The 13,632-nt window shown below is 36.1% G+C and overlaps 1 protein-coding gene across 3 annotated transcripts in view; it reads left to right on the top strand.

Annotated features, from left to right (window-relative positions):
- Positions 1-262: 262 nt before the first annotated feature.
- Positions 263-13,632, top strand: part of agap3 (ArfGAP with GTPase domain, ankyrin repeat and PH domain 3) — a 985,397-nt gene continuing 972,027 nt past the window's right edge. For all 3 annotated transcript variants that reach the window (XR_012399506.1, XM_017353885.4, XM_073940988.1), the window contains exon 1: positions 263-1,046. Coding sequence is in view for 2 of the 3 variants with exons in the window: in XM_017353885.4 (XP_017209374.1) it covers positions 671-1,046 (376 nt within the window). In the remaining variant the exon portion in view is untranslated. The remainder of the gene's footprint in view (positions 1,047-13,632) is intronic.

The raw sequence follows: 13,632 nt of genomic DNA, 5'->3' as shown, positions 1-13,632 counted from the left end.
ACGTATGAGTGAGCACTTTACATCAGTTCTGAGCTCGAAATTTCACAGAATTATCGCTGATATCAACGTAAATTTATGTATAAAAACATAAGCACCCTTTTGAGAAAAAACTCAAACAAAACGGCTATTCGACTCTTTGAACAGGTTCAATAAGTGAACCGATTCGCTAAATGAATCAAACTTTCCACATCGTTTGGATGGAGGTGGGGGCCGGGGAGGGACTTCTTGGACCAAAAGAGGATTCAAACGTGTTTATGACTTCAGAGTAGAACCGTCGCATTCAGTCAGTCAATGGACTCGGGCGCATTGCGATAACCGGCCTCATTGTGTTCGCTTCAGGCTGGGAAGCAAAACAGAGAGAGATTCGGTCCAGAAGATCGCCCAAAAAACAAAGGTGTGTCCATCTGAAAGACATTCATTGTGTGCAAAAAAAGGACAGGACACGCGCAAAAGAGCGAGATCGTCGCTGGGAACAATGATGCTGACTGAAGTTTTGCTATTATGAGCAAGGCGCACGGATTGTTGGAAACCCATTGATGCGTCACATATAGTAGTTATCATTCCTCATCAAACTACAGTGTGTGCTGTGCGGATTCGTCGCGCGCTCTCCAAAACCACTCCAAACGCGGCAGTTCTATTATTCCCGTGAGCGGTTCCTCAATCCACAACGATGAATTACCAGTCGAGCGTCCCGGTTTCGGTGTCAGTGTCCGGGATCTCTCAGCAGTCCCAGCCCGCCATGCCCACCCCGGGCACGGTACCCGCACCGGTGCCCGTTCCTCAGCAAATCCCGCCTCAGTTCGGATCCGGATCGTCCGGGAGCTCCGGGGCGGGTCAGTTTGGCTCGGGAACCGTATCGGGCCCTGCAGCGCAGTCCGGCCCGCCGGGCTCTCAGTTCGTTTTGTCCAACTCAGCAGCCATCAGAGCCGAGATCCATCGGTTCGAGTCCGTCCACCCGAACATTTATGCAATATACGACCTGATCGAGCGCATCGATGACCTGGCCCTCCAGAACCAGATTCGCGAGCATGTGATCTCTATTGAAGGTAAGCGCAAGGCCAGATTAATTGATGCCACAATGAAACATTGTATTGTCTGTCAGTGTAAAGCAGATGGTGCATGAACACAAGGCGACGTAAATGAGTGTACAGCCCGCGTGTTGTCATAATCATACCAATTAGGGGCTACTGATAGCCTTGTTAATAATAACTTCTCCAAAAAAAAAAATCATAATAAATTAATATGTATTGCATGACATCAATTAAACAATAATAAACCAAATATTTGTTTTCGATGATGATGCACACAAAAAGTACAGCTGATGATTACACTTTCCTCTGCATGGATTGTTTGGCATGCTTATATAAGCTCACGCTTGCAAAATGCATCAGTGTGTTGTGGATGCAAATCAAATTGTGTATCAGAGATCTGTAGCTCTTTGCATTAATATCGACATGCCAGTCAGATGGGATTTTCACAGCAGATCTTAATGCAGGTTTGATTGTTTCATTATCATAAGCCCTTCTGGAAAATGCTTTCCAAGCTTCCTCCCATCCACTGTTTGTTCATCAGCCGTTGGGTTAAATGAGTTTTTCCCATTGATTTTGTCAAAGACATTGACTCTGGATCTAGAGACAAACTGTTTTACAGTGCATCACAAAAGCTGATGGCGTATGCAACACATCTATGAATAGAAATCAATGTTATGGATGAACAATGAACAACCACTTGATAGCCAACAAGCAATAAATGCAATGCATTTTAATAGTTTAATGACGAATTAGCAGATAAGACACTATAGTATTTGGAATAATGATCTTTTAAACATTTGATTTGCTGTTAAATAGTTTAATTACATTATTTGCAGTAGTTTGAAATCTTACATAACCCCAAGCTTCCAGAACAACTCCAGTTTGAGCATATGAATGCGCAGCAAGGAATTGTAGTAGTTTGTATTAACATCGACACGTCAGTCAGATGCGATACTTGCGCAGCAGATGTGATGGTTTCATAATGAGAGGTATTCATCAAATCAGTTGCTCCTCTCCGATAAAGCGGGCTTTTAGGTTTATAAACCTCATCATGTCAGATACATTGACTCTGACTTTGGACTACAGACCCGACCTCTTGACTCTCGTTTTATCGGTCAGGGCGAGAGTTCAGATTGGATGAGCTTTAGTCACAGGTTATTTAAATGCAAATCGGGCTCCTCGCTGCTGTACGCACTTCAAGATGTTACAAAACCCTCTCTCTCTCTGACTGACTTCTGTTATCATGGTGTTTCTGTAGGTATCTTCATGCTAAAGATCTGTTTCTGAAGCAGCTGTAAAGCAGTGTTTCTCAGTTAAACGCAGCATGATTTCCTGCAGAAACGCCGTAGATGTGAAGAAGAGCATTTATGTTAAGAGGTCATTTGATTTGTTGTGTTATAAATAGTGGTTTGATATGAGGAGGGCCGATTGTGAGCGGTAGAACTGGTGAGTCAGTGAACCGGTGAGATTTTCAGCAACTCCGATTGCATTTTACCGTTGAGGAATGGAGATGGAGAAATTTCTAGATGAGCGGACAGCCTTTCGAGGGGGCGACTCGGTCGACAGGATTGGTAGAGTTTGCCTTTTCGGTGTGTGGGTGCGAGCGAGAGCCTGGGTTATGTGCAAGCTGGTGATATATTGATGTGAAATAGTTGCAAAGAGCAAATCGATGAGGAATTTTCTCAAATAATATCCATGTATTTTTATTTCTTGTAGAAAAGCTAGGGCTGGGGATTAGCTTTTATTGCAGCGTTGATTGCAATATTGTATACAACAGTATTGTATCCTAGAAACTTTATAATCCAAAAAGGTTCCTAATTGGCATCTGGTTCATTGAAAGACATTTCCATTGAACAAAAGGCTCTTTATAGTGATTTTGTTTTTATTTTTATTAAAATGTACTTTAAACACATACAAAATGGCTCAATGAAATGCTCTTTTATCAACTGTGGCATCACTGTGACCATTTATTATGAATGTGTGAACTGACTTTAAACTTACTTGATCTGATGAACAATATTGCTGTCATTCTCTGGAATGGAAATCCTTAATACTATATTACACTTGTTTCACAATAAAATGATAGATCACCCCAGAATGAACATTTCTTCACCATTTATGCACACTTTAGTGATTTAGATCAGTGGTTCTCAAACTTTTTTTTTTTTTTTTTTACCAAGTATCACCTCAGAAAAAATAGTCTCTCCAAGTACCATCATAATGACTGGTATTTAAATACATAGAAGGCCTAATTAAGCGGCTACAGGTCTGCACAGTTCACAAACATGGCAGAATAATTATTATTATTATGTATATTTATTATTGTCAGCCACTTTAAACATAATAAATAGTTTGAACAATACCACAATTACAGGTAAAAAAAAATAAATAAAACGTCAATGTTAAAATTCAAATGTGATTTTAAAAGTTAATTAAAAATGGCACTGTTTTTAAAAACATACTTGTAAAGTATTATCATAAAGTAGCCTATTCATCAAAACCTGCAAATGTTTCTTGGACCTTATAAATATTTTACACTGTATGTCACAATATTCATATATAATTCTGTTTGATAAATTTTTAAATATATATTGTCTGTATATATGACTTATTTGTTTATCTTTGAAATCTAAACGTTAATTTGTATTTTAGATATATGAATTGGTTTTACATATTTAAATTAGAAATTAGATCTGCTTACTGCTCGTTAGAGTAGGCTACGTGTTTCAGAGAAGCAAGTGATTCAACATTGGGATATAAAAATACGAGATACGCCCCCAACAACCGTTACAAGTATGGGAAGGAAAATATCTTCAAATGATAGAATACCTAACAAACATCAGAGAAATGAAAATAAAAAAAAAATGTTTAGCTTATTAAAATCAATTTACTGATCACATCGTTGTTATCGAACGTGTCAAAGGGTTAATGTTCATTTTTTTACTTGAATTATTCAGCGATTCCTCCGCGTACCACTTGAAGGAAGCCTGCGTACCACAATTTGAGATCCACTGATTTAGATAATATTCTGAAGAATGCTGGAAACCAGCTGCCATTGATCTCCAGAGTCGGAATAAAAATATTATGGAAGTCAATGGCTGCTGCTCTCCAACATTATTCACAATGTATATATTTTGTGTGTTCAACAGAAGAAAGGAACTCAAGCAGATTTGTAAGTTGGAGAAAGTAAAGGGAGAGTAAACGATGAGGGAATTTTCATTTTTGCTTAAACTATGTTTTTAATGAAACTTCACATTATTAATGTTTGAATTCTGTCTATGTAAAGCTGCTTTGACACAATCTGTATTAAAGTGCTATAAAAATAAAGGCGAGTTGAAATGTATTGAAGGTAAGAGGGTTATAAAGCATTAAAAAGTGTTATATTCTTGCTTTATGCCCAGTTTAAATGTGTTCTTAGCAAAAAAAAACTTTTCAGATTAATTTCTGAATGTTTGAAAAATGAATTAAAGAATTATTTGATGATATACTTTATTAAAAAGGCTCTATATAAGTATCACAGTGCAGTCCCAAAATACTAAATTGTCATTTTAAATCTTTATACTTTACCATATCCTTCAAACTACTAAGTTTTACCAGTTGTTTTTGAAAAGAAGTGAAAATAATAATTATGCTTTTTTATTGCAATAACAACACTATTTATGGTAAAGCATTTCCCCCAAAAAACGAAAATTTAAATGTTTTTATTTTTTAATAATATTTTTCAGGGTTTTCACTTTTAATGAATAGTTAAGTATAGAGTATTGACAGGAAAGCATGGGGAGCAGAGAAAGGGGAAGGATCGGCATAGGACTGAGAGGCGGGAATTGAACTCGGGTCGCCGTGAGCACCAGAATTCATGTGTCAACGCACTAACCACTACATCACTGGCGCATGTTTAGCTATGTTTTTAAACCATTTATGTAATCTATAATAAACAGGTTTTCGTTTTTCAAATTCAGACTAAAAAAAAACAGTCAAGTTGCAAACAGTTAGCCTTTAAAACTATATAAATGAGTGAAAATTTCAGCAGATATTCTCACTATGATTGACTGTTGTCATTTCCCTCTCTCGTCTTGTCTCTCATCATTAGTATTTTTGTATTTCAGTACTGGGTAGGGTTGCACCGATACCATTTTTTTGGAACCAATCTGTTCTCGATACCAAATGTGAGTATCGACTGGTACAGATCCGATCCCAATACTGTGCGAAGCCCTCCGGTATCAGCAGACATTTCCAAAACAGCAGCTCAAATAGAAGAAAAAAGCGCGTTGAGGATCTGTCCAGTCTATTATTGGGGCTTTTCTCATCAAACATTTCGGTTTCATTGAGTTTAATGGTTTGAGATTTTTATCAAAATTCTGTGCAGAAATAGCAAAAAATGTCCGCAGATTATGTCTGGCCCTAGTAATAACCCTCTCTACTCCAGTATTGCGAATGCGATCTGCTAACAGACACAGCGCAACATGATTTAGAAACAGCAATGAACTCCATGTTGCAGGTCAAAATGAACCCATTTAATGCAAAACTAAATCCATTTCTCCACTTATTATTTAAACTAACAGGAACAAATAATCTTGGAGGAAGTTTTTTGTGTTGTCATAAATGTGACGCGCAGTTTGAATTGTCAATAAATGGAGAATGATTAACAGGCGCTACGAAGGGAAGTGCTGTACTGAACATGAATTCAAGCACTTGGATATTCGTCTGTAATTAAACTGTAGAATGGCTTCAGAACATTTTGGATATAGTAGGTCTAGATCAGTGGTTCTCAAACTTTTTTCCTCAAGTACCACCTCAGAAAAAAAATATCTCTCCAAGTATACCACCAAAATGAGCAGTATTGAAATGCAATAGTAGGCCCAGTAAAGCAGCTACACCTCTGCACACTTAAAAAAAAAACGTGGCAGATTACCTCAGAAATATAGGCTATATGTCATATATGGCATATTATATAGATAATTTTTGATAATTTTTTAAAATGTGTTTAGCATGTACATGACATATTTCATTCCTCCGAGTACTACTAGAAGGAGGCCTACGTACCACTAGTGGTACACGTACCACAGTTTGAGAACCACTGGTCTAGATAACAACGTTCTAGTGCCTTATAATAGGCTACCTTCATGGCTTAGTTGGCAGATAAACACAGAATAAAGCGCACACGCAAGATCGGATTTGGATCTGTACCAGCTGCCCAATACCAAATCCTGGAAAAATATGCGGTATCGAACCGATATCCGATCCAAGTATTGGTATTGGTGCATCCCTCGTTCTGGGTTCACCTTTGGGCCACTCCAGCCAATAGCAGAACAGCAACTATTGGGGAGGTTGGAAGAAAGACATTACGGTCTCATCTGATTGGCCACATTTACAAAAACAACCAATGCATAAAAGAAATGTCATTTATCAAATGTGTCTGCGATATGTACATTGGAAATGCTAGTACGATAATTTTGAAATATGTTGTGATGTATAATTACGTTGTGTTGCTTCGCTTTTTTTTTTTACGGAAAATAAATCTGTTATGCCGAATGATTGTGAGTTACTATTTTGGATGACATTTCGCCAAAAAAGGAAAGTACAGATATTGAATTGCTTTTAATATCAGCCTTGATCATTATAGCTTTAATTATATTACAGAGCAGGGTTCAACGCTAATGATTTTTTATACGGGTCCGATCGGGCCATTGCTTAAGATTTTTACTTGCCCTGTCAAAATTTTCACTAGCCCCACCAAAAAAACTAAAAAGTTAATAGCTATTTCTTAGCCACATATTTTAAATAGTGGCAAAATTATGCCTGTGAATCTAGAATTTAAACATTTTAAATATGTTAATAAATGTATAATGAGCAAAATTCAAGATTTTATGCAAATGAAAGAGCAGTATGAAAAATGTGCTGGTGTTTTAATGCAATTCTAAATAACTTTTTATAAAAATGGCTTGCCAAACTGACTTTTTTTGTTCTTTTTTTCAGTTTCTTAATTTTGTACCCATGTAATGGTCTGCTTCTAAGCCTTTAGAAACGTTTTCTTTTAGCCTCATTGTTTAAATTTGCCACCATGTTGCCATCTTTTCACTGTACTGGTTGTTACCAGGTTACAAAAAAAACAAAAAAAAAAACATTCTCATCGTTACTGGCCGATAGGGGCCAGTAACAATCCTGTCTACTGTCCTGAGTGTCTTTCACGCTGGCCCCGGGCCACCGGGCAGTCCTTATTGTTGAGCCCTGCAGAGGAAATGACATGCAGATTGAGGTGATGAATAATAACAATCATAATAGATTGTTGCATGTGGAATTTTCTATATACAAAATCGTTAGTTTCATTGGAAGGCACATCTTTGATACCTCCATGCATAATGCTTATCGCAGAATATTAGTGTAGATCTACATCTTATACAGTTGAGGGTATAAATAATCGGCGCTAATAGTATTATCCAGCTAATCCTCTTTATGTTGGTTAGGGTTAAGGAGATGCCCTGGCTCTGAATCGGTTATTTTGAACTGAATATTATTGATTTGTTAACCAAGCTCCTCCATGTTCCAGAAAAATCTCCCACTTAATTTCACTTTATTTTATTTGTTGTTCCCCTGTTGTCCTCAGACAAACACTATAGTTTCCCTTTTATATCGCAAATGACAGTATGGACCAATGTCAACCACACCATGATCAATCCTGACTCATCCGGCTTGTAAAGAAGAGCTCAGAACACCTGAGTCAAGGCTTTGCTGTTGCCATGGAAAGTCATAATTGTGATGGATCACTTGCTGAATGTCTAGCCTACATATGACAGTGGTGGTGTATGCTAGCATCGATCTCCAGCTCAGTGACCAATTGTTGTGGTGTGATTGTTGAAATATTTCCCCCCATGATGATAACTGATTGGTTTGAGTTTAAAGGCAGATGGAACATATTTAGCTTTAATTGAGAGACATTAGCTGTGTCCTGAAATGCCGCATGTTTTATTGATCTTTCTGATCATTATGGCGATCAACAGCTGATGACGGAAGACATATTGAGTTGGGCTTTTTGGCATTTGTTCATCTAGTTTAGTGCACAATTTCTGTTCTATTGGAAACTGGAGGTGGACTGAAGTGTGATGCTACTATTATTACTATATCTGCAGTATGCATGCTAGTATAATATTTTTACATTGCACTGCACGATGTTGGAAAAAACTGAGATTGCGCTGTTTTGTTTTGCTATTTATATACACTTAGCAAATTATAAATTTGACATCAGGCATGATCAAACGGTCTATACTAGATGTCGAATTGGACATTCTAGGTTGACTCATTTGTATTTACTGAATAATGAAGCACCACATAAATGTAATCACTGCCAGACTGCTCCTACCATGATATTTTGTTGTAATGTGGAAGTTTGAATACTATTAGACTACATTTTTATAAAGAGATTTGGAAGGACCACTAGTAGTAGGACCACTAGGAAGAATCGTAACCAGTTATACAATAACTTTTGCATAGATTATGGTAGACATTTTTCCTTTTTCCTATGATTTCAGACATGTGCAGGAACCACCAAAATAATTTACAGCACGCTAAACCACACAGAACCTAAAAGGTACACTTTCAAATTTGAGGTTATAAAAAAAATACAAAAAAATGCCTCTTTTTTAATATTATTATTTTTTAGGTGTTTATTATAACACAGACAACATATACAGTTATTTTTAACACTTTCAATAGTGTTTGATGGAAAGTCAAAGGGTTTCTTTAAAATGATACCAAATTCTTGCATTTACACCTCTGCTTGTAGATTTGGGAAGCTGTTAAATTTGGGTAGGCAAAATCCAGGCGGAAATTTCAAAATAACAGCAGAGTTTAACTGGTTAAATTATTTATCAAAAATTGAACTGTAAAGTCATATTTAACTTTGAATATATGAATATATTTTTGTGTGAATTTTATTGCTTTCTATTTTATATATTTGTCTAAGTAACTTTTTATTGTAATACGAATTTATCATGTAATATTTTTATGTATATTCATTTTGCCATAAATAGCCATAAGTTGCTGATGTGGCAATAGATAATAAATAAATAAATAAATAGAAGTCAGAATTATTAAACAGATTTTCTGTAAATTAAAAATAGCATCTTAGGAGATATTCTCTGCTGGAGATCCTGTTATCCTCTATAACCCTTACTTATACTGTAGGAACGGTATAATAGAAAATTCTGTCGATTTTAAAACTTTGACTTTTCCAAATCGCTGTATACTTTGAAAACAGTTCATATACCATGCCTAGTCGATGTATTGCCATTTCTTTCTCTCAATCGGTCGGGAAATGTCCTTAAGCCGGTATTCGAAATCAGTTAAGAATTTTTGGAAGAAGTAGTTAAGAATATTTTGAAATCGGATCGTGAAGTCCCTAAAGTTGGCCTGTCACAATAATCAATATATCGACTTATCGCGCAACACATGAACATGTCCTCAATCTTTTTTGGTGATGCAATATATATTGCTCATACATAAAAACCAACTCTAGCAACATTTTAGCTAATTGTGCAACATCTCAATCTCTATCAGAGGTGTCAGTGTCAGTATGGTTAAAAAAATACTAGTATTTACTATAAATTACTATAGTATATTTTCATGTGGGTGCCAGACAACTAGATCTGGTAGCAGATATCGCAGCCTCTATTACTTTTTATCTCTCACTTTTTTTTGTTAACATTTATTATTTATTTATTTAGGATATGCATCAGTGGTGGATTTAGGCATGGGCATTATAGGCGATGGTCCAGGACGGCATCTTTCTGAGGGCAGCATGGGGAGACGGTGCAAAAAAAATGTCCCCTAGTAAAAGCATTGAGATACGATTTACTTCATGCAAATGTATTAATTTGGAGTGGTTATCCTAGAAAAAAAGATGTTAGGGGTGTTATTTTTAATAGTAATTGTATAATAATGTTAATAATAATTGTATTTATTTTTAATATTTATAATGCCATTTAAACTAGAACCGCCACTGATAAGTGTTTTCACATTCTGATACCAATGCCCCATTATTACATTGTTAAAATGACTATAATTAAATTAAATATTCTTAGAAATCTCTTTGGAAGAGTGTACTTGCACTGTGATGATATTATATTGTCATTCCGGCATTATATAATGAGTGGCATAAAATGGTCTAAAAATGACAATAAAATCGTTTATCGCAATATATTTTGGTACAACATATTGTACATCAAAAGATATCGTGACAGGCCTACCCTAAAGATTCTTACCCCTAGTATGTTGTTATATAAGATGACTTGTATTTACTGATGGAATTCAGAAGAATAAAAGGGTCCAATTAAAGCTTGTTTTCTTTCTTTTCAGTACTGTACATGTTAAACATTGTTTACAGAACTGCTTAAAATAGCATGTAATACATAGCAAGTAATCTCATCAGAAATATTCAGTACAAGAACTGTTTGATTACATATTAAAAGGCTTTATTTAAAGATCTAAAGTGTTAGAGCTTTGCCACTTTTCTTCCAACCACTTATTTGTCAGCAAGATGTTATTCAGCATTTAAAATGCATTTAAATCTGGTATGATCACTTATTCTTTCACATCTTTGAAAAGGAATAGGTCAGATTTAGTAGGTTGTTAAATTTTTACACGAAGGGATCTATTATGCTGAATAATGATGGGATTTTTTTACACGTTTGTTTTTACCGAATTTTTCACAAAAGTTATTTGAAACCTGAAAGTAGACACTTTGCTTGCATGAAATATTCTTTCTATGCATATGAAATCCCTTTTTGTAAATTTTAATATGATGTGGACGAATCTTTAATAGATATGCATTCAAGGACTCCAAATATCAAAGTAGAAGTCTAGTCTGTCTTATATTTGTTCTCTTTTTTTTTTTTTTTTTAAGATTATTTAAGCAGCCTGATGAGTAGGTGTCATTTTAGGCCCTGTTTACACTAGTGCGTTTTAGTTTTAAAATGGCGTTTTATAATGAAAATGATCCGCATCCACATTAGCGTTTCACCCAGCGTTTCTGAACAGCTCTCCGTCCACACCAAAACACTGAAAACGCACATCACGTGACCACACACACACTCTCTGGCATGCGCTGCAGCCCATCTACCCAGATAAGAGTGTTCATCAAGGATCTCCCTCTGGATGTAATCTCACTATATTTGTTAAACGTGACATTTAATTCATCTTGTTGTCTTTATCTAATGACATATTCCCCGACTTTGGTCTTTTGAATTTATTACTTGTTCTCGGGTAACTTGTTTGGCAGAGCGCAAAGAAAAATTAATAATTAATGGAACCACGTACATTCTGTATATTGACTGATTGCTTGCCTTTATTTCCTATAATGTATAAATTTACTGTACGTTATACTTTTTAATGGCCATTAGTGATTATTAAAACTGATATTCAGCAAAAGAGATGGTATGTTTCGTGTTTTCACTGAAAATGAAAGGAGGCAGTAATGTTATAGGCTCCGTTTTGTTATGAATACGCATACAGTGAAGATGATGCTCTTATATGCAGCACAACGCCTCAACATTTCTGCCGTCTGTTAAGTTGTTAATATCAAAATGAAAATAGCAGTTCCTTCATGTTTTTATTTTATTGTTAAGAAAGTGAAAAAATCTAGCCAGCATGATGTGAATAAGGTTATAAAGTACACTGTTCCCTTTGAAACTGTACCCAATATGTTCTCGGGAGTCTGTTTTCTATATCAATCTTGTGAAGTCTGAACTCACAAGGAGAGGATGCAGGACTTTAACTGTGTAGGCTACTTAATATTGAGGAAAAGCCCCAATCAGAGAGGCGAATGTCGGCAGCCCCGCCTCCGTTTTCAGATGTCTCCGTTTTCCCCAATCCATACTGAGATGGAGCAGCAGCGTTTTAGAATGAAAACGGCATCTCCAGCGTTTCCAAAACATCCATTTTAGGCGCTCGAAAACTTCGGCGTAGTGTAGACGGATGACGTAACCGTAGCCAAACTTTAAAACGCATTAGTGTAAACAGGGCCTTAGACTTTAAACACTCTTTAGGGTGCTTTCACACCTGTTGATCGATTGCTATGTTTTGAAACAAGGATTAAAATTATTACAATGTTTATTTTTGTATATGGTGGTGTTCACTTTCACACAGCAAAGTTTCTAAACGGACCAAATCATGACCAAGGCATGTGCACGTAAACTTCTCACATAGTCAGAGTTTTAGGGTTTTATTTTTATGAGTTTCACGGATTTCGCTCAGTTCTTATATGCTATTTTAATTTATGATGATAAACAATAAGCGAAAAGGTGCACTTTAATTTTGACATCCTCAGACATCATCACCAAATATAAATCAGAGAGGTAAGACTTTCTCATACATTTGCTTTCTCACTACTATCGATCTGCTCCAGAGTTCGTTTCAATGGAGCTGTGACCACCTTACTCAATCGATCTTGGACCGCTTGATTTGGTGCGGATCTGAGCATGATTTCACATATGCCAAAGGAACTGCGCTAACTGGGCAAACGAGACAAATGTTTAGGTGTGAAAGCACCGTTAGAAATAAGCGTTCTCTGTAATTGAACTATACAGTAAAACAAAAGTTTGAATAATTATCCACAGAACAGAATCAGGGAATTAATGAAATGTAGAGGGTAAATGAAGTGATCTATTGATTAATAGGGGGTACACTGGATTCAGAGTTCTGAATGTACCTCGGTTTTGAGGTCACAGAATAAGCAACAAATTTCCAGTGCTTGATTTTTCAGTTTATATTAAACAGGCAGAAGTGTTCTGTCACAATCAGCTACAGAACTGAAGAGCTTCTCGGGATGTAAAAGTACAAAATAAACACAATGAAAAAAACAACTTTATAATTAAGAAACTGTGTATTACACTTTCAAAGATTCAGGGCAGCCCTTTCCTAAAAGAGCAGAAAAACACTAAATGTGTATTAAACGAAAGATTAAGTTTGACCTGTCAAAATAATCAATATATCATGTTGTTGTGCAAGACTTGAAGATGACCTCAATAATTTTTGCTGTTGCAATATATATTTTAGTTTTGGGCTATGTACGAAATTTTCAGATCGCCAAGAAAACAGCATGAGCATTTATAGCAAATAAACTAATGCAAATATTATCCCGCTTGCTTTTTGAGCACTGACAGGCGAGGTCTTACACCTCTACGATAAGTTATTGTCTTCAATAACCGGTTATGATCTATTTCTGAACCGTTATCAATAATTTTGACACGATGCAGCACATAAAAAATCTAGCGGAGTAAAAGTATTAAACTCATCGAAGGCCGGAGTGGGACTCCTTTTCAGCCCTGGAGTTTCAAGCCTCAGACCGGCCCACTTCAGTTCACGACTGACTATATTAAAATAAGGTCATTTCCAATTCAGTTTCTAATTACAATATCACGTCTTTTTTTTTTAAGAAAACAGCTGCTTTAGAACTTCAAATGTTCAACAACCCTAACAGTATTATATGTCAACAATAAAAATGAAAATATATATATATATTTTCTCAAATGAGGATCAAACCCCAGTCGGCGGTGTCGTAATCTAACGTGCTAACCACTGGACCACAGCAGTTGAATATCGAGAGATG

Source organism: Danio rerio, chromosome 24 (genome assembly GCF_049306965.1).
Source record: "Danio rerio strain Tuebingen ecotype United States chromosome 24, GRCz12tu, whole genome shotgun sequence".
Taxonomy (NCBI): Eukaryota; Metazoa; Chordata; class Actinopteri; order Cypriniformes; family Danionidae; genus Danio; species Danio rerio.
This window is presented reverse-complemented; position numbering and strand designations above follow the sequence as displayed.